The following is a 22,192-nucleotide window of genomic DNA, read 5'->3' as shown; positions in this document are numbered from 1 at the left end:
GAGTGGAGTTAGAAAAACATTTAGAAGAAAATTGGAGTGAATGACAGGGAGAATTTTAAACATGTTGAGACTGATAATTGTATATCTACCTCAAAATTTCCAAAAGCTTGTTAATAATGCAAATTATTTGAAAAATATAAGAATAAAGGCACAGACACAGATTTAAAAATTATTCACTTAAAGGGAATAATTTAAAAGTGGAAGAAAATAATAGCCTGGAGCACAGAATCAGAAGGAGACAAGAAAGTGGAGAATGGAGAGTCCAGAACTACATCCAGAGCTAGGCACTGCCTAATATTATTGTTTCATGTATATGGTGATCTACACCTCAGTAAATAAGCAATCTTTTAATCATTCTCTTTCTTTAAGAAAGAAGGTAACACTGTTATCATCACTTTGATTCTGTGGCCTAATTGTAACTATTTACCTCATCATTTTTATGTTTTCCAAATATAACAGCTACTTTCAATTATATATTTATAATATTTACCTGTTGTATAGAAGTCTTTGCTAGGAAATAAAATCTTGATAAACCATAGCAGAACATGCTGCCCTTGCCTCACAATTGTTCTCTCTACAGTTACTCTCACTCTATTAAAATTATACTCCTAATAGATGATTTTTCATAACATCTCATACATAATTTCACTTCCTTTGTACCTCTATCTCAGGAGTTCTTATACTGATGTCTTTAGCATCATACTGATGTCTTTAGTGTCATACTAAATTTTGTTGCTTTTTTTTTAATGGTTTGCAACCTCAAAACTACACATTGGTACATTGAAACAGATAGTATTGTGGGAAATAAATATATGATGGTGGAAAATTGGTGTTTGAAGAAGCAGGAATGGTTCGGCAACAATGTAAGTGCAATAAAAGCTACCCTTTCTTTACCGTGGATAGATAGATAAACATTTTGGCTGACATACATAGCAACCTGGAATTAGGGGCAAAGATATATCCATAGGGAGTGTTTATGAGTTTAGATGTGCTCTCCTGAGAGATAAAAGGCGTACTAAGAAGGGCCACCATCTCAACAGAAAGAACACTAAATTAGGAAAACAGCCTAAATTTTTGTCCAGACTGCCACTAACAATACGGCAAGTTACTTGACCTCTTTGAGCTTAAGTGTCTTCATTTTTATAAGAAAGAAGGATTAGATTATCTTTGTGAAGCTTTCCATTTATCATCTTTTTCTAATAAGCTATATTTTTTCTACATAGCAGTCAGAGTCTTTTTCTATTACAAGATGAAAAATATTGTCTATGTAAACAGCTGTCACCAAAATTTATCTTAGGTAACGAACTGTATTGTTTAGGAAAAATAAATTAACAGGTGTTTGATTGTAGAAGATAAGACCCTAAGAGTTCTAATTATGAGTGAAATAGTTCTAAATAAGACCTGGAAAAATGTTGCTTCTGGCACCTTGAAGAGAGAAGATTAAAAAAAACGAGATACAATGAGGAAAATGTTGAAAGGGCACTTATTTTAAGAAGAGTCTCCTCCTAGTAAAGCTATGGTAAAGCCCACTAATATAAAATATTCGATGTGTAGATTGCTTACAGAATAGATGAAGAAGCTGAGTTGTAAATTCCTGTGCCATCGGTGGAAAAGCAGATACAATTCTCAAGCATCCTGGAACACATAATCAGAGAGATACATAAGATAGCAGGCTTTTGAAATTTGTAGAAACAGTGGGGAAGGCTTTGAAATCCATCACAGATGGAAGAATTGGAACTCAGGCCAAGCCAAACAAAATCTTCAAAAGCAAGAAATCCCAATATGACATCTGGCTTACAATTCTACATTGTGAGTGGTATCACTGCTCTATTTGATGTCTCTATGTGTCTCTATTGTCCTGGGAATAAAATTCATAATTGCTGACATGAATTATAAGATTATACTCCATTTAGCCCTTGTCTATTAAACAACATTGCTCATCTTTTTCTAGCTATTGAATTCCTTTTAGTGAGTCAGACTCTATAAATCCTAGATCTAATATTTTATCTTTTCTTTACCAAAAATATTTTTTCTACCCATTTCCATTTGACTCTGAATAACAAGGTCTCAGCTTATTTTCTCCAACTGGGCTTTCCTGACCCCCTAGACTAGGTTTACTCTATATGTTTTATGCTGTTCCCAAACATTTTCTGGTTCTTATCTTTTCATAATTACTCCTCATACTTGATTTTAATTTCATCTTTGTCTAAACCATGAGAGCAGAGACCATGTATATCTTGTTTACCATTCTATCTCCAATACTTAGAATAGTACTTGGAATATGGCAGGAGCTAAATATATTAGTACAGAATGATTGATTTATGGGGAAAAATGAATGATTTCCAGTTCTAGGACAAGGTCGAGATAGTCCCTGCAAGTTCAGTTATACTGTTCAGAGTGGTTACATTTGTTAAATGATAAAAGCAACAAGAATTATGCCACCTGTAAATATCAACAACCTATAAAGTAGAGTTGCTATTTATTATGTGCATGATAATGTCATCGATTTGGTCATTACTCAAAAAGGATTAAAACATCTCACTTTCTGACCACTCATTCTCTGGTCATTTGGTTTAGATTGCCTGCTCAAATACTCTAATTTTTTTGTTTCCCAACCAAGAAAATTGAAGAAGCATTATAACTAACCTACCTGCTCTCTTAAAATCCATTTTACACCTAAGGGCCACAGTAATTATTTTAAAATATAAATCTAATTTGGCTAGACCCTAAATTAAACCCTGAAAGCATTATACTTAGAAAGCATCAAGCCAAAAAGCCTTAACATGATGTACAAGACCTTACATGAGCTATAAGGTTGAACTTCTGCTTATTCTTCAGAACTCCTATCATTCGTTTATTTGACATATATTTATGAGTGCAGTATGTGCTAGACATTGATTTAGTTGCTAGGGATGAAGAATTCCTGTTCTTATAGAGCTTACTTTCTGGTCAGATGAAGCTTAATTCAATCTCTTCACACCACCTCCCAACTCACCATCTTCTCTCTGGATCCTATCCCATTAATATTGCCCTTGATAAGTCATCAATGAACATCATGTTGAACATCCATGTGGCACATTTTTATCCATCATCTTACTTAGCATCTTCGAAACCTATGACAAATTGTCTGCTCACTCCCTTTATAAACAATTGTGTATCATGATTTCCCCCTACTTAACTAGTGATACCTCCTCGATTTTCTATAACAATTCACCTTCAACCCTACTTAAGTAGAAGTTGAAAAAAAGATGGGAAGGAGACAGAAGTCCTAGGAAACTCCAATATTTAAATAAATGAATGAAGAAAAGAATGAATAGCCATCTGAGCCCCTAGATTAGATCTGTTTATTATATACTCTATATACTCAAGTGCAGTAAGTAGGACCTTACACTTCTTCTCCATGGAAGTTTTCGGATTACTTATTTGTGTAATTACTTATTTAATGTTTATCTTTCCCAATAAACCCATTTCCCTATTAAACCCCCACGGATTATCAATCTTGTTCTCTGCTATATCTTCAGAGGTAACTCAGGGTCTGACTCATGGTAGACATTTAATACTGTGGAATAAATAAATGTACAATACTACTACATGCTTGCAAACTAATTTATATACTTTTCAGTGCATAGCTGTGTGACTGTGTGTGTGACATGCAGGTGGTGAGTAAGGCGGATTAATATCTCTAAATTACTAACAATAAATCAACATACTAATGTTGGAGGAGGTTGACCAGAGAGCTGAACTTGCAATCAGAGGCTCCTCACCCACTCCCCTGTTCTTGGAATGTACATTCGGCTCACAATTCTTGCAGTGGAAAGCAGTTTTAATTGCCTTGAGAGAGTCATGTATTGAGACCATCTAGATGGTATATGTGACTGAAGCCTAGTAAGACCTTTGTATAAACTTAAGATTTTTGCAGGCTGGTATTGAGATCTCCTTATCTTGCAGCACCCAAGAAAGGCCTCCTATGTAAGTTCCCTTGCTTATGAAACCTTCCACCAACCAATATGGAGTGGTCTGTCTATCTCTTCAGTCTCTCCTTGCCCTTTATGTACAGGGGCCATTTTCTGATCTAACTAAACTTTTGTTGAGGTTGCAACTCAATGAGTCAAATAAAAACTATTTATAAAGTATGGTTAATCCCACAGCAACATAGTCTTTCCTATTTTTACCAATGATCATTGATAAGACATTAAGAATTTTTGTTATTTTACTGTTCTAATAATACTTTCTAATTAAACCTTAAGTTAAACACTCAAATAATGATTAAAATTTTGCAGCATAAGAGTATCTAGAAGAGAAATAAGGCTGAAAGCTGAGAAAATTAAATAAAAGACTGACTCTTGAAAATTAAATACAAGATCAAAATTGAATTCTCACCTCCCTCTTGTAATGAGGTGTTCCTTTGCTTTATTTATTTTATCCTATCATACATTCATTGGATGTTCTTGTAGCAAGTAATGTGAATCAAGAAAAAGATGTACAGAGTAATGTACTAAGCGACAACTGGAGTGGTTTTTTGTGCTGCCTGCACACATATTAGTAATAATCATTTAAATCTAGATCCTGAAATATAATTTATTCAAAGATTCTTTTAATAACATTAATTTTTTTTGTTCAAAGATTTATTTTTAAAGAGTATTGGCTAGTGAAAGAAGTGAGACACTATTGTCCATAGACATGTTTTGTAAGCTTTACCAGTGTAAATATGCTTGAAATATAAAATTTCCTCTTATCTAAGTTTAGATTAATGTATATACAAATATTAAAATAATCACAAACATAATATACAAATATGTTCTTTTGTAATAAGATATGCATTCAACATAGTTTTATAATTCTTCATATTTTATTTTACCTACAATATTCCCCAATTTGAAATCTTTTGCAATTTAATAATATAACTGTATAAAATGCTAGTTAAGTTATTGATATACAACCAACCTCCTTATTTGAAATGCTTGAAAGGGCTCCTTTTTTTCTTAATTAATCAGAGTAGATTGTTATAGTAGAAATAAAAAATGAGTCAAGTCATTTGGAAATAAACTATCATGTTTCCCTACCAAATTGCTTCTTTTTAAGAAAATGGCATATATAATTTGGTGATGTTATTTATCCCATAAATAATAAAAAATTACATAAAATAGAGTGTTTCTCTTAAAGGTCATGAATGGATTTTGGAGAAGTCTTTGAATCTTCTGAAACTATGTGCAAAAATTTTGTGGTATAAATTTATGAGTATTTTTCTGGAAGAAAAACTTCATCTATTGACCACTTCTCAATTATGTGATCCTCTAAATTATAAATACCAATAATATATAGAAAAGGGCCTACAAGTCCACAGTGAAATAGGTGATGAAATTAGTAAGATTTTGGAAGGCTTTGACACAGGCTGTCATCATACGGTTGAAACAGAAAAAAACAATAAATTTAAGTTTTATGTTTAAATTAACATTGTTTAGACTTTTATGTGTTTAAAACTCATAACATATTTTAAGATCACGAATCTGTAACTGAAATAGGCAGTCTATGGAAGTCAGATTTGAAGAGTGTTCAACCGATTGATCGCCTCCTCATGTACACAATTTCAGAGATATCAAAATGACAAATTAAGTAGCTTAAATTTGTCTTAAATCTTCTCTGAAATGGAGTAAAAATAAATAACATTTAAGAATTGAACTGAAATCTTAAATTATATGAAGATGACCTATATCTCCAGACAGATAACTTAATGTTTCTTAAATGTACATTTTTATGAAATGTAACTTTCTACAAAATACAACGTTCTTAATATGTTCATATATAACACAAATACATATTGTGTGCCATGATGAGGGCATTTTGTTGCTCCGTCAATAAAAGCATCATCCTCTAACCCTTTACCTTTCCATCAGATGACACAGGCATGACAATATTTATTAGAGAAATAGGTTATTGTTATGGAATGTCAGCCTATTAATGCTGTAAATTTATCTCCACATATGTCACGTAAGATGCATTAGTGCCCATTAGATGCAAGTATAAGCGAAACATTAATGGAGTTATTGTGGATATCTTTTCACCACAATATCCTCCCAGTCCTGTGTGCAGTGTCTCTGAACAGAGCTTTTCTTCTAAAAGGTAGACCATTCTAAATAATATGCAATTAAGAGATGTGCTATTCTACTGCATTAAAGCACAAAGCAAATACAGGTTATTAGCATCCATTTCCAGTACAACTTTCCAAGTGAAAGAATGAGCAAAATGAGGAAGCAATCACTTACCTTATAATAATAGTTTTAAAAACTGATATTTAAAATCCACATAGTCTAGCTAGGAGTTTCTTTCAGCTCTTTGTAGTTATCTTGACAACTCAGAAAATACGTTTGTTCTTCAAGAACATTGAATCTTAGGTTAAAAAACATTGGATAAATCTTTTAATATTCATAAACAGACCCCTAAAATGGAAATAAAAATATCTATGTTGTAAGGATCATGAAAATTATTTAAACAGTTTTCTAAGAAGCAAGGACTGTATAAATATGATTAACATTAGTACTAATACATAATTAAACAGTTTACTTACTGAAAGAATATTTGGTCATAAAATTAACATTGGCTTTTTCCATATGCACCAATGACATTGTATTTCTCTCATCTCTTAAAGAAATCATATATCATAAATATCTTAAATATATATGTCAATTATAAAACTGTTACAAAAAATGTTAAAAATTTCTAAATTATTGTTTCATTTACTTAAGAGCAAATCAGAGATCAAATTTCTAAAAGTAATGGATTATGAAGAAAGCCTATTAATTTCTGCTTTAGACAAAGTGATTTAGTTGAGTTTAAAGTATATAGATCTTATCTTCTAAAGTTTTCAACTTTTCTGGAATTCATTAGTCCACATATAAAAGTATTAGAAGTCATATATAAAGTGATTTAAAGCACACTTAACTCTAGCATAGATCCACCTATTTACATTTTATTATGTCTGCCTTGACCTTCAATTAGGAGTAATTTCTCAATTTGGAGTGTTGGGGCCTGAGATGTCATAAGTCATTGTCATGGTTTTTGACTCAGTTTTTAGCAGAAACAAATCACATAAACTTCCTTTGATTTGTACATACTTGAGGACATAACAAATAATGCCTTTCCTATTACAGAGTCTTGCAGATTACAAATCTCATTTAATTCTCATATTGTAACTGTTAAGTTACACATATAAAGAAGATGAGTGAGATGAGGCTAACATTGCTTCAAGGGTCAGAGCCAGAACTTGAAGTCAGATTCCAACACAAGTTCAGGGCCGTTCCCCTAAAGCTGTTTGTGTGATTGCTAATCCATGGCCAACTGTCTGTGGAGAAGGAAAAGTGTCATTTTTAAAGTTTGTGTAACACACAAAAAAGAAAGATTTAGCTTTATGATAGGACAGAGCTCATTCAATCTGTCTACACTGGTGTGTCATTTTAAACATTGTTTTTTGTATATCTAACAGATGCAACTATCTTTGCATGATGTAATTAAACTCCCTTGGAAAGAGTTCAAGACCAACCCACATTGCATTGAATTTTGTAATAGGGCAACTAATATTACATTAGACTTCAGCGGTATCATTATGTACTATGGCAGCAAATGGATGACATTTGGCTTGTAACAAATTATGTTCTAACTGTAACATTTGTATGCAAGAATATCAGAATTAAATAGGAAATATATTTTTGATATTTCCAATATTGCGTTCAGGTTAAATACATTCATCATTGAGAGCAGCTAAGAACCAAAAAGTAAGGCTTTGTTTGCTAGCTACCTCAGTTTTTTCCCTCTAAAAGCATACTTATGCTGTCATTGTGCCCTTTAGTCTCTTTTTTGGAGAAGTGGGGTAGCTTTCTTTGTTGAAAAGATAGTATATTATATATCGCTGTTGCTATTAATTTTAATTAGCAAATAAAATAAAATAAATGTCTGTAAGGGACTGAATAAATTATGAGACTTCCAAAACGGAATTCTACCTGACCAAATAAAGTAGCTCTCCTTGTGCTTATTAAGAGAATAAAGCAAGAAATGGAACAGTGCATAAGGTTAGAACCCATTTTTAAATAAAAAAAAATATACATGTACAAACATACAAATATGCATATAAATATACAAATATTTTACTTCTAATTTTATGTGTATATCCTTTTGATTTATCATATATATCGCACACATATATAAAGAATGGAAGATCCATGTCTTTAAGGTGTGACTTATTATGTATAGATGTATAGATGCACACAAACATATATACACATATATCATATATGTGTCTGTGTATATCTATCGTCTATCATCTATCTATCTATCTATCTATCTATCTATCTATCTATCTATCTATCTATCTATCATCTCTCTAGAGAGAAATCCCCAAATATCACCCGCTGCCTATCTTCCTCTTTCTTTGTTCTTATCACTCGAACACTTCACATTGCACATCAAGACAATTTTTATTTGTTTTATGGTCTCATAATTTGGGTGGTTGTCCTGATGACTTGAAGCAATGGGAAATACACAAAATAAAGGCACAGTTACAAGCTGAGACCATGAATGAAAAATGCTGCCCACAGGAGGTACTGAGACTAAAGACGGCTCCTCAGGGAGCACCAAGGCAGAGGTAGGAGGAGGTCAACACCACTGTTCACTGCGGCGGTGCTCCCTGATGTGCTCTGAACATCGCCTTCTCAGTGCCGGCTTTTCATTCCAAAATAAGTCATGCCTAATAAAAGGTCTACAGAAAACTTTCAGGTTATTCCAAAGAGATTTCACTACCTTTCCTGGTGTACTTTTTCTCGAGTGTGTTGATTAATGTGCTTAAGCTTTAGCATTTTAATTTAATTTAGCATCATCTATTGAATGCTAACTATGTAGAAAGCATTTTGCTAAATCTTTGATGCATACATGGACAAAGAATAATCTCCCTGAGCTGAAATTAAAGGTATTTGAAATGCAATATTATTTGACTAATTATTGTATTCGAAAAGTGAATCTCATATATGAAAGTCAGGATTTATAAAGAGTAAATTGGAGAATTTACATAAATTAAAAAAGTAAACTAGTTTTATAGTTATTAAATAATTTGCCATGGAGACATCTCCATTATTAGATGTACTAAAATTTAAAATATATACAATTTTGCTATATATATAATGTACAGTAGACATCTAATGTAGCTAAATGCAATTTATAAACCCTCACATCTGAGTTATGATGTTAGGATTACAGAGATAACTGGTCTATAGGAGAAATGAAAATGGAATGAGAGAGAGAGAGAGAGAGAGCGACTGAGAGAGAGAGAGAGAGAGAGAGAGAATGGTGTCCCAGAAAGGTGAAATTAATGTCTGCCTTAACTCTACAGATGACTTTCTATTTATAGATTTCAGTCCTTCTTGAAACTTGCCTCCTTCCTCTTCCAAGTTGTATTTCTTTGTTACTCAAGTAACTAAAAGAAGTCTGGTCAAGATGGAAAACCTGAAGCTCAAGAGAAACTAAGTAACTTGTCCGTGCACACCCAGCTTGTATCAGGGCAAATATTCCAACACATGTAGACACAGATCCCTGGCCTATCATGTGATCTTGCTTTATCATCATATCAAAAGATCTAATAATAGCCAATGAGTGGCTAAGTGTACAGATTTATGTTGCAAAGCAAAGAGATAAGTATAGAAATGTAGAAAAGTCAATTAAATTCTCTTCATTGCCATAATTTATTGTGGTATTTTCTTGCTAAAAGAGATTCCATGATCAAAATCTGAGTTCAATAAAGTTAAATAGGTGTCTAGTTTTATTTGATGTGTTTTGGTTTGATTTTTTACTGCATGGCTCCTCAGAGCCTTTAAAATGCAAATGTGTATTGTGAAGCTACAAGTGAGCTGAGAGGCATTTATATGAAGAATTTCCCAAATTTATTTTATGACAGAAGCCTCTCTCCTTCATTTTTTTTGGTAGCTGGGGAGGTAAGGGTGGAGGGTGGCGGGTGGTAGTAAGGAGAGAGACATTTGGGTAGAAAGAGCCACAAAATGGTTGAGAACATTAGTTCTTGAGTGACCTGATGTGCCACTGACAAGTAATTTGAGGACAAACAAAAAAACAAAAGAACAATTCAATGTCACAGATAATAGGGAGAAATGATCAAGGCTTATTGTAAGAAATAAATGAAATGCTTAGAATATAGAAGACTAGATGATACTAATAACACAAATTGAAAGAATCACAGTTATTCAGTCTTTTTCACTAAGCCAGGGAGCAGTTCACTTCTAATTTAGTTCAATAGAAGCCTTGAGCAGCCAAAGACATATGAAAAGCAGTTTCATCCCAACAGATTCAAGCTCTGGTTCTGACAGAAAGAAAAGTTTCATGATTTCAAGAAAAGTTTTAAACTAAGCCCTAAGATAAGGCTGTGATTGAATTAAATATCAAACTTTTGGCAAACTAGTGGCAAACATTACCTGTTGCATATTGATTTGGTTAAATGTCTTTATCAAAAGGCACTGTTTGTGAGATGTTTATTTTAAAAGTCTAATAAAGAGCACCTTTTGCAAGATGTTTAAGTCTTAAGTGAAAAAAATCACTTTTTATCTGCTGAAACTTGGATATTTGGATAATGAGGAAAGACCCACTCATTCAGTTTCCCCATGGCAATGCCTATCAAAAATAGCTATGCATTACAATCACCAGGGAAACGTAAAAAAATATATACCAATGCCTCTGCCTCGATCTCCGGAGATTCCAAATCTTAGAGTAAGGACTCTGCATTAGTATTTTTTAATTCCCCAGTTGATTATAATGTGTAGTCATGACTGGGGCCCACTGCCCTATGAGGAAATAAACTATTTCTCCATACTGAAATTAATAAATCTAAACATAAATTATCAAAAATAATTAAGGGCACGGGAATCTATAAGGCATAAAAAAACCTTACATTATAAAATTATTTCTTTAAATCACTGCTTATTATTACTATTAGTTAAAATAATCAACAGGAAATAAAGATGACTTCTCTGAAATATTGTCTATGGCATTTGATCTACAAATTAGACACTCAGTTATATTTATTAATTATCTATAACATAATATGCATTTTATATTAATAAATTATAATGAAAACTAAAGGAATAATTATTTGGAACATTATCATCTGTCTTTCATCTATCTGTCTGAGGTAGGAACATCTATTTATATGATAGATTAGAAAATAAAGGACAAAATATTAGATATGAAAATGATATGGTACTTGATTATCAATAATCAACATATTGTGTACTTCAATATCATACATATATAATTTGGTATCCTTAATTACTTTTGCTTATATGTATAGATAACTGTACACGAACACACATATTTATATACTCATTCATTTATTTATGTAGGTATTCACTCCAAGGTCATCACAATTAAATCATACATTATATCTCCCTTAATCTTCAGAAGAACCCTAGGAGGTACATATTATTACTCACATTTTACAAACACGGAAAACTTGTACAGTCACAAAGTTAGTAAGTCAGATATATTAGAAGCTATTGCTGAACATATGTACACAAAAATTCAATACTTAATGGTAGACAGGCAATACCTCATCTGCGTACTGAATATAAGCTTTTGTCCTGTCTTAGAAACCTCTCTGCTGGAAGTCCTGAGAATCCAGATAGCCTACCTTTCAATTGTCATATAGGTGTATCTTAGTTTACAAAGATACTAAATTAATATAGATTCCGTGGTTCAATCCCAGACTTCTGAATTAGAATCGTTGCTAGTGAGACCTGGAATCTATTAAAAAAAAAAAAAACTCTCATGTAATTCATATTAGATTCCAAGCATAGAAACATTGAATCTCATTGCGCATGGTTGAAATTAGTGAGTTTGGGTCTTACTGGTGCTCCATAAAAAAGGCAAAGAGACTTCATGGACTGAATGGATGTGTTCTTAGTTATAGTTTTCTTTCTAAGGATAAGCAGCCCAAGACCTAAGTCACCATATTCTGTTCCACTTCCTAATGATGTCCTTTCTTTGTGTGGAAAAACAAAAAAAACAAAAACCTAAAAAAAGTTTTCTGGAAAAAATTTCTGTGCCATTGCTACCTAAAAATATGATAATATTTTACTTCCTCTTAGTCAATTCTAGAGTGCCTATGCTGCAAGTAAAATGTTTTAACTCAGAAATAGTGAAAGCAAATATTGTGTACTCTTTCAAAATAAGAAATTTTACGAAAGCGTGGTATAATTTTACTGTATCACCAGTTATTATATAACACCCAATACATGGTACAGTTCGTAGACCTAGTTTTAAATTCAATTCTGATAAGTAAACTGATTGGACTCTATTAGGGGAAAAGTTGAAGCACTAATATGGTCACAAATCTAATCTTCATTGCTATAAAATTTAATGCCTGTCTACTTCCTTTGTCCTAATGATGAGGCTAAATAATGTATATATTTTATTTACGTGTTCAATAATACTATGGTCTGTTCAGTGAATGATGCTCTTCTGCCACTTGGTGGTGCTTGCCAGTTTCAGAATTTGTTTCTTGTTGGCATTGTAACACTAAGTACAAAGTAAGCTGAACAAAATCATAGCATTCCTATTGGAAAGGCTTTGCTTCAAGCTGTTTAATAATTTAAAGAACCTCTGTGGAAGCAACTGCATTTGTTAACCAGTCACAACCGGTAATTAACTCCTTTGGAGTTTTAAGTTACTTTGGGCAAAATGTCTTAGGAAGAGTACATATTACTAGAAAGCATGCCAAAAATTTACTTAGCAGAGAATTCAATAACACTTTTATTCTACTAAGAGGTTCTGTAAAATTCTACATATATAGCCAAGCGTTGAAATTCTAGCATGTCCTGTTTCATTATCATAATTACTGCGTAAAACTCTTAAGGACTTTGCCTTTAGTTTCAAGCATGACTTATTCTCATAAGCCTTATTAGTTACCACACCAGCCTTGCCATGGAAAAAGACATGTTCTCAACTGAACCAGAGAGTCATTAAATCTTGATCTATATTAAGCGTATGTTTATGTTGCCGTCTCTGCTAAAAGGGAGCAGTGAAAAGACATCTCTGATTCTTTTTTTTTTCTCTCTCTCCAGCATTGGCTGGCAGCTCTATCTAATGGCCATTCCGTTTCTGTAAAGAATTTAGCTGCGCTGTCTAGAAGCCGATTTTCTGATGCCTCCAACGTCTGGTCAAATTGATCTGTTTTAATGGAGTCTTCGTTGGTGAGGAGCAAGATGCCACCGACTAGAATGCTGGGATCTGCTGCTTAATTGCCAGGAGGGAGAGACACTGAGATTCAGAAGTCTTTGGAGGTGGGCGGAGGGGGGGTGGCGATCTCCGGGCGGAGGCGGAGATGTACGATAAAGAAATGGGTTTCACACAAGAAAAAATGAAATTTCTTTGAGGCACTGAGGTGCTGCACGATCACATCTCTCAAAGGAGAAGTTAAAAAGCAAGGAAGTAGGAGGAGGTTAGAGGTTAAAATACTTAAAAGGGTAGCTCGGGTACAATTTGTTTTTCTGGCGGTGCCTGCAAAGGATAGATAGCTCCTGTTTTCAAAGCGTGCTAGTGCCTCTTTTAAGTGATTGGGGATGGACGCTAATTGCTTGCGAGACGCTATCAAACAGTGGTCTTCTAAATTCAGGTGACACTGAAGGAGGGGAGAAAGGCGAGATTTAAAAATAGGGGAAAAAAAGGAAGAGATGAGGGCTCTTAGAAAAGAAAAAAGAAGAAAGAAAGAAAGAAAGAAAGAAAGAGAGAGAGAGAGAAAAGAAAGAAAGAAAGAAAGAAAAGAAAGAAAGAAAGAAAGAAAGAAAGAAAGAAAGAAAGAAAGAAAGAAAGAAAGAAAAAGAGAAAGAGAAAGAAAAAGAGGGAGGGAAGGAGGGAGAAATGAGGTTGCGAGGAGAGAAGGAAAAAAAATCCTGAATCACTGAACAATAACACGGAAAAGAAAACACTGAACAATCGCCTAGAAAAAGAAACTCGTCCAAAACACTGACTGCAATAACGACCTGAGTCAAGAGAGGAAGATGCACCTCTCCATCCTTGTCCCAGGAAGCTCTGGGTCCCGTTACTAGCGACTAAAATACCATAAGTCCTAAGAGTGTGTCTAACTGCGTTGAGAATGCAGCAGGCGGAAGGCGGGTCCGGCTATGCCATTTGCCCAGCGCCGGCTGGAGAGAAAGAAAGAAAGGCGCAGAGGGAGACTCCTGCCAACTTAGACCTTCTTGTATTGTCCAGGTCACTGACGATTGATCAGAGACCCGCATGAAGCGCCCAGGGCCACTACCCGCGCTGCCGAACTGAGCTGCTCTTCTCGGACGCGGCTTTCCGGAGGATGCGCCCGGTAGACCCATCCGTTGCAGATGCGGAGGAGCCTTCCCTTCCTCTCTGACCACTTGTCATGACCAAATCTAACCTTCGAAACAACATTTGCCCTCACTTCCCAGGCAGCCATACAAATAGGCTCCCGGCTGGAGATGAGCGTGTGATGACATGAGGAGAGGGCTTCAAACCTTCTACTCCTCGGGCTGGGTCAGGGGGCTAGGAAGAGCAGGGGAGAGGGAACAGGAAGAGAGAGCGCCTGGAAGGCTGGTTGAGCCAGCTAGAAGAGTAGCCGCAGGGTCGCAAGCTCTCGTGGGAACTGCTGCAGCTTCCAGGCAGGTCAGAGCTGTTCTCACACCGCTGCCTCTCACCCTCTCCCGCTCCCTGCTACTCTCTAGAGATGTCCGTGGGCTCTCCCCAGCAATATTTCCAGCCTGTATCCGGTTACAGCCAGGCGGCGCGCTCCCGCACGCTGGAGCGCCGGGCGCCCGCAGGACGCCCTCTCCTCTGTGCCCGCTTTCCCCTCTTTGCCCTGCTGCTACAGCTTCTCCGCCACCTCCGCCCTCACCAGCTCCAGCTCTGAGAGAAGCCACACAGCCGCGGCCAGCGCTAGCAGCCCGGGGTCACGCACAGCAGTGGGCGCCAGAGCATACCTAGCACTCGGTAGGGGGCGTCCTGGGGCGGAGAGTGAAAGGGCAGGTGGTATATAAAGGTGTGGGAGTCGCCCAGCCAGAAGCCTGCGCTTCTCACTTGAGTCTTCCCCGCTTAGCCCCATTCGGGCCAGCGCCTGGTGAGCTAGCCCATCTGTGGCATCCGCTGTCGCCTCCTCTTTGCACCTCCTCGCCGACCCCTCCCTCCCGGGACCTGCATCCCGTTCCGCCAATCAGCGCCGGACTGCCTCTTCCCACGTGATCCCGGGCGGGCTAAAGACCTGCTGCTTCCCAAACGCCAGAGGGATGCGGGCGGCAGAGCGCGAGAGGCGGCTGCTAGGCTGCGGGGCGTTTTGACTTTCCCTCCACCCTGCCTCCTTGGGCTTCTCTCCTCTGCCCCTGGACTCCTGTCTCCTGCTCCCCCGTCATCCCAGAGCCCCCTCCTTATGGCAGTAGCTTCCCACGTCTCCAACGTTGCTTCTCAGTGGACGACCCTCTTGCTGCCGGGGCTAAACCGGGTCCCTGGATGTTGCTGAAACTCCTGAGATCATGCGCGGGTTTGGCTGCTGCTTCGCCATCAGGTGCCACTGCCACCGCCGCTGCTTCTGCTGCCGCCGTCCGCGGGATGCTCAGTAGTCCACTGCCCGGCCGCCGCGATAGTGTGTTCTTCGGAAGCCGTTTGCTGCTGCAGAGTTGCGCGAACTAGTCATGATGCTGTGGGAGTCCCCGCGGCAGTGCAGCAGCTGGACACTTTGCGAGGGCTTTTGCTGGTTGCTGCTGCTGCCGGTGATGCTACTCATCGTAGCCCGCCCGGTGAAGCTTGCGGCTTTCCCTACCTCCTTAAGTGACTGCCAAACACCCACTGGCTGGAACTGCTCTGGTAAGTACAGAACCCCAGTCCCCGACCCCCTAATCTCGTAGAGAAAACGCGCGTTTTCAGCACAGACCAGCCTACCCTCTCGCGACTTCCCAGCCCCTCACCTCCTACTGCCCCCTGACCCTGAGACAACCTATCCACCCAGAGGAGCACAGAGAACTGTTCCAGGCCGCTAAGGAAGGCGGGGTGGGGTGGGTGGTGGGGTCTGGGGTGGGCAGAAAGTGCAGGTGTAGACGTTTGCATCCTTGCACTTAAATTGGGACTGCGAAGATTTTGAGAAATATTAAGCGAGTTGGTTTTGTGGATTCACTGAAAAGAGCACCAGTCCTTGGGAAAACACTAAAACGGAACCTTCTCCATCATAAAGAAAAAAAGTCTAGCTAGAACGAGCTAGAAATAACTTTATGAGAAAGAACGAATGAAAAAGCAATAAATCAAATGGGGACTGAAGAGAAACACTGATTCCTGGCAAAAGTGCAATGAGGGTACACTGGTCTTGCATTCAAGACCAGGTTACACTGATTCTAAAGGAGCTTGGGTTTCAAGAGATTCAAAATTCTCTCTGTCTCTGTCTCTGTCTCTGTCTCTCTGTCTCTCTGTCTCTCTCTCTCTTTCTCTGTCTCATCCTCCGTCTCTCCTTGACTGCAAAAGACGTTGTTTTGACAGTCTACAGATACCTCTCTCTCGCCTCCCCAAGCTCCTAGATGGTAGAGGGAAGTTAAGAAAAGAATCATTCGTAAGTCTCCCAACCCGGGGTAGGCATGATCAAGGCCGGCCAGGCTCACGGGCAACCGGGCAAAGAACTGAACCGATCCCATTGGGCGCTGACTCCTCCATTTCTGGGCAGACTTCCTTGGAGTGGATCAGTCGCTCTTCTTGTTCTCTTGGGTCCCTTCAGAGTCTGAACGCCAGAGCTTGGCAGGCTTTGCTCTGCTGAAGGCTCCTCATAAAATAGGGCCGGCGGATGAGAGTTACTGCACTCTGAGGTGGCTTCGCATTTCATTATGACAGCCTTTAGTATACAGGGCTGGATTGTGGTGTGGTTTCATTGGCATTTTAAACTCCATTAACACGCCTGGGTATTGTCCCCTAGCTCTGTTCTGTTCTAGTTTTAGCAAATGTGTATATAATTTTTCATTTTCTGTAAATATAATCCTGCTGTAGTTAAATCTGGCTCTAAATTAAGTGACTTTCAAGAGATGTATGTGAGCTCAAGGGTATGTAACTTTGGAGAGGAGGTAATGACCAACTAACATATAGGATGAAAAAGATATGCAATCCTGGGTTGTTAGTGATGTACATTCCACGAGGAAAATTATTATACATCATTGTAGTTGTTCTTTTTAAATACAAGTTCACGATTTGCAACCCTATTAGATTTGGGTCAATAAATTGCCTTTGTTCTGTTTGTGACAATTTCTAAATTTGGTATTTTTATAAAAGTCAAAATGCTTTTGGTAACTTACTCATGGTTTATGCATGCATGTATATTTTTTCGGAAAGACTAATTTCTACTTTGCAGGTTCCTAATCACTTTTTAGGTGCTTTATCATAGGAATATTACAAACCTGCAAAATCACTTGTTTGAAATGTTGATAGCTTTGTAGCGCAACATGACTGGTTTCCTTCATCCCTAACTATAGTATTGTTTGGGGAAATAACTAACTTAAATGTGAAATTAAGGTTGGCAGTGAAGAAATTTATTATTAGCCAGATATCTTAATGGGATCTGAAGAAACTAAAGAGAATGAACTGGTTTTCCAAGCAGATTGTCAAGAACCTGGCATCCCACCCCCACCCTGTTAACTCAGAGGTGATCAATCTTCATTTGAGACAGACAGACCATCACAGAAAACACTGTGCCTGTTTATCTTTATTATTGGGGCTTTGTTTCCCCTTTGTCTGGAGAAATTCCAAATAAGGGGTTATTTCACACTGTAAAGCAAAATAATGATTAAAGATGGAGAAATGATAAAATGCATCTGGAGACCATCACCAGCTCTTTTCTAAAATGTGGAGTTTGGGGGTCATAAACTATAGTCCACTTTTCGAGGAAAAATAAGGAAGCTAGGAAGCAAGTGTTAAGCATTCATTTAGTACTACCAGTATTAACCAAAGCTAAAAGAAAATAGCACCATCAAAAAAGGATATTGAAAGAGAATTGACTAGAAAGGAACCGTGAAAAAAAAGAAACAAATATTGATCGCTTAACTAGATATTTTAGGTTATCAGTAGAGAATGACCTTGTAATACAGCTGTGGTTGTTGGAATTAAAATTTAGGATAATTCTTTTAAAGCTTAAAGATACTACTTAAAAAAAAAATAAAATGTATAACACTTTTTAATGACTGGAGCGTTCTCTTTAAATTTGAGGTTATGATGACAGAGAAAATGATCTCTTCCTTTGTGACACCAACACCTGTAAATTTGATGGGGAATGTTTAAGAATTGGAGACACTGTGACTTGCGTCTGTCAGTTCAAGGTAAGAAGTCTGATATTTACATCTTCTAATTCATTAACTAGACTATAAAGCAAAGATTTCTCTTTATAACCCTTTATAATCACTTGGCAATTTATAACTATACAAGCTAAGATGAAAGCTGGCACCAAGCAGAGTATTGGCGAGAGAGCCAACTGATGTCAAGAAGGCATAGCTTTTTGGAGAAATGCATATGCCACAGTTACAAATGTCATTGAGATAGAAACTTTCAGGTTGTTCCTTTGGTGTGTCAAAGGAAAATTATGTTTCTTTGTCTCTTCTGACATGCATTTTAGAAGTCAACTACTGGGGAGAATAGTCAACTGTTGGTGGATAAAAAGTGGATCTCTACTTTTGTTCTTTTTGATTGGGGCTATCTTTTGATCATATTGCTCTCTGTTTTAATGGTCTTGGGTTTTATTATCCTAGTAATCTGTTTAAGTTTTTAAATGAACTTTTTAATGTGAGTTAAAAACTACTGTGCTAGTTTTGGAAATCACATAATTTGTTAATATATGTGAACATTTCATGGGTGCCACATTCAATTATACCTGAATCTCTGAGAAATCCAAAAGAGCACAAATAGCCACAAGTCATTTCATAAATATAAGAAAGATGCACTTTGCCTCATTTAAAAAATATAAATAAAAAGAGAGATTGTAGGACTTTTATCCTCAGAACTAGACCTTTATTAACTATTGAAGATAAAACACTTAAAAGTCATTGTTATTATCATCTAACACATGCTTTCTACCATGTAAATTATAAACCTTCATTTCTATCAAAATGTTTATATGACCATATATATCTTCAAATATAATAGATGTCCTACCAATGTCTTATATTCACTTTTGCGTGTTACTGAATTACTTTTTTAAATATACATGAAATCTAATATGAGATCAGGGAAAACTTTTCTAAGATTATAAGCAAAACTAAAAAAAAATTTTTTTAAAGGCTATAGAACAAAAGAACAAATAAAAACAAACTCAAATTCAGGTCTAAATATTTGTTACAGTATGTGATATTTAGAGTTATTGATGAAATTTAAATATTTCAGATTGAATTAAATTTCCAGTGAGAGAGATAATTTACATTTAAAGATAGCTCCACTGGCTTACAGATAAGCTAAAAACTTCTTGACCATTATTTTCTTTCTAAGAAAAGCAATAAAACAACTGACACTTGTAAAATGTACCACCTCCTGGTGGGTAAGTATTGCTATGATCATACTACGGTCTTTTAGACCATTCTATAGTGTTAGAAACATAGTCTTTCATATTTAATATGCATGTGACACCAACCTCTAAGTTCTCCAACAACACTAAACAATGTAATTATGTTCTTTCAGTGAACAACATGAGAGAGATGGAGCATGAGAACTCCTTGATTCATACTTTCCTCAAATGTTAAAAGGGAAAATACAGTTGGATAAATCATTAAATAAACTCCCAGAGGATATTGTGGATTTTTCCCCTTTCAATTTGCGATTGCCGTATATTTCTTTTATTTTCATAACCAAGGGTAGACATAAGAAGTAAACTAATAAAGTGTAAAATGAATCAAGAAGATTGTTCTTCAAATTGGAAGCCATAATCCTAACAAGATTTTGCCAATAGAGAATAAAAAAGAAATTCACAAAATTCTAAATAAATGCATGTTACTTAAAAGGAAATGCATAATTTTCTTGTTAAAAGAATGGTGTTCAATTTTCAGGTCCCACAAAGGATTTTAGTAAAACTTTTATCAACAAAGATATTTGTGTTTTTCATGGGTTAGTCAACAAGTCACATTTGTCATTAATTTAAATAATTGTTGAGTGTAATAGATGGGGGAGCAATGACTGCAATTTTGAATAAGAAACTAAAATGTAAATTTTTTTTCTTAAAAAGTATTTTAAGTAACATTTTAAGTTTATTACTAGATTACTAGTGCTATTAGTTTGTGCTTTGCAATAGGTCAGTCTATCGGGAGAAAATAAACATTTCCCTAGTGGAAAATTTATACTCTGTACATACAAAAAACCTAGAGCGGCTGAATTAGGTTAAAGATCAAAGAAAATGTACAAGTTGTAGAAGAATAATGGGATACTTTAGGCTAAGAATTTCTTGATTCGATCCTTTCTAATATTTTTCAATGAATTCGAGTTGTTTTTTTTTTTTTAATTCCCTGTTATCTGATGAAAAAAGAGAGGTCCTGAAATTCTATTTTCCTATAGACTAGTTTAAACAACCTGAGGTCATAATTCTTTCGTTCAAATAGGATGCAAACTATGAGTCTTCTGGCTGAGAGACAAATTTCAAAGAGAAATGGGTGTATGTGTATATAATCTATAATTTTTTCCAGTTTGGATTATTACTAGAGCACTAAAATGAACATGTAGTTGCCTTCACCTCTTTTAGATAATTTAAAATAAACTTATTCTACCCTTCAAATATATTATAGTAGTTCCCCCTTATTCTCAAGGAGATAGTCTCAAGATCCCCAGTGGATGCCTAAAACCACGGATAGTACTGAACCCTATAGATACTATGTCTTTTCCTATGTATATACATACCTCTGATAAAGTTTAATTTATAAATTAGGCACAGTAAAAGATTAAAAACAGTAAGTAATAATAAAATAGAGAAATTATAACAATATACTATAATAAAAGTTATGTTAATGTGTTCTCTCTCACAAAATATTTATTGCACTGTATTCACCTTTTCACTTAAAGGAAGTACTTTATGGCTTCTCTTTGGCATACCTGAATTCCCAGCATTGCTCTTGCATTTTGGAGCCATTATTAAGTAAAATAAAGGTTATTTGAACACAAGCAATACTAGGACAGTCAATCTGATAACCAAGATGGCTAAGTGACTAATAGGCAGTGTACTTAGCATGGGGCTGCTGGACAAAGGAGTGATGGTGAGATGGAGTAAGTTGGCATGAGATTTCATCACTCTACTCAGAAAGGCACACAATTTAAAAATTATGAATTGTTTATTTCTGGAATTTTCAGTTTATTAATTTTTGAACTGCTGTTGACTGCTGGTAACTGAAACCATGAATATCTCATTTCTCACAACTGAGTGAGATAATGATTTTTTTCTGCTTTTAAAGATGATGAAATTAAGGCCTGTAAATATAAGTAACTTACTATTAAGTGGTGATCCCAAAGCAAGAATCTAGGTCCTTTGACACCAAATCTAGGTCCTTTGACAGGCAAATAAAAACATCACTAATAACTACAAAAGTACAAATTTATGGTGGAGAACTCTTAATATCAAAAATCTAGTACAGCTAGTTCTTAGTTGATGATGATATGAGTTCCAGAAATGGCCTGCAACCTCATGCACTCTACTTTCCAATCTGTATACCAAATGGTATGTGGTCAATCTGGTAAATCATTTGCGGGGATGAAAATTTAGAGGCAATTAATGAAGGTGGATGAATGGATAGATGGATGAATGAATGGATGTATGAAAGGAGGAAGGCAGGAAGGAAAGAAAGGAGACATGTAGTTATTTGTAGATGGCACTAGCCATACAATAATTATCAATTTATAATTTGAAAATATGATGAAGCTTTATGTGCTTTGGGTATCATTTGGTTCAAATAATAAATGTTTTTATTTAAAAAGCCATGCTTTAGTTTGCAGTTGTTCCAGTAACTGGGACTGCATAACAAATTGTCCAGAACTTGGTGGCTCGAAACAATGAACATTATTTTGCTCATGAATCTGTAATTGTACATGGATTAATGGAACAGCTCATCTCTGCTCCACTTGGCATTAGCTGAGGTGGGGGAGGGAACTCAAAGGTTTGGTTCTGTACTCATCTCAGGGTTCTTACTCATATGTC

At 36.1% G+C, this 22,192-nt stretch overlaps 1 protein-coding gene across 1 annotated transcript in view; it reads left to right on the top strand.

Annotated features, from left to right (window-relative positions):
- Positions 1-14,532: 14,532 nt before the first annotated feature.
- The window catches only part of TMEFF2 (transmembrane protein with EGF like and two follistatin like domains 2), a 214,401-nt gene continuing 206,741 nt past the window's right edge, over positions 14,533-22,192 (top strand). Inside the window, exons 1-2 of the mRNA XM_039844298.1 lie at positions 14,533-15,870; positions 18,241-18,350. Coding sequence (XP_039700232.1) covers positions 15,699-15,870; positions 18,241-18,350 — 282 coding nt within the window. The 5' untranslated portion in view covers positions 14,533-15,698. The remainder of the gene's footprint in view (positions 15,871-18,240; positions 18,351-22,192) is intronic.

The sequence above is a fragment of the Pteropus medius genome, unplaced genomic scaffold (assembly GCF_902729225.1).
Source record: "Pteropus medius unplaced genomic scaffold, Ma_sr-lr_union100, whole genome shotgun sequence".
Classification (NCBI taxonomy): Eukaryota; Metazoa; Chordata; class Mammalia; order Chiroptera; family Pteropodidae; genus Pteropus; species Pteropus medius.
Note: the sequence above shows the minus strand (reverse complement) of the source record. Positions and strands in the feature narration are given on the sequence as shown.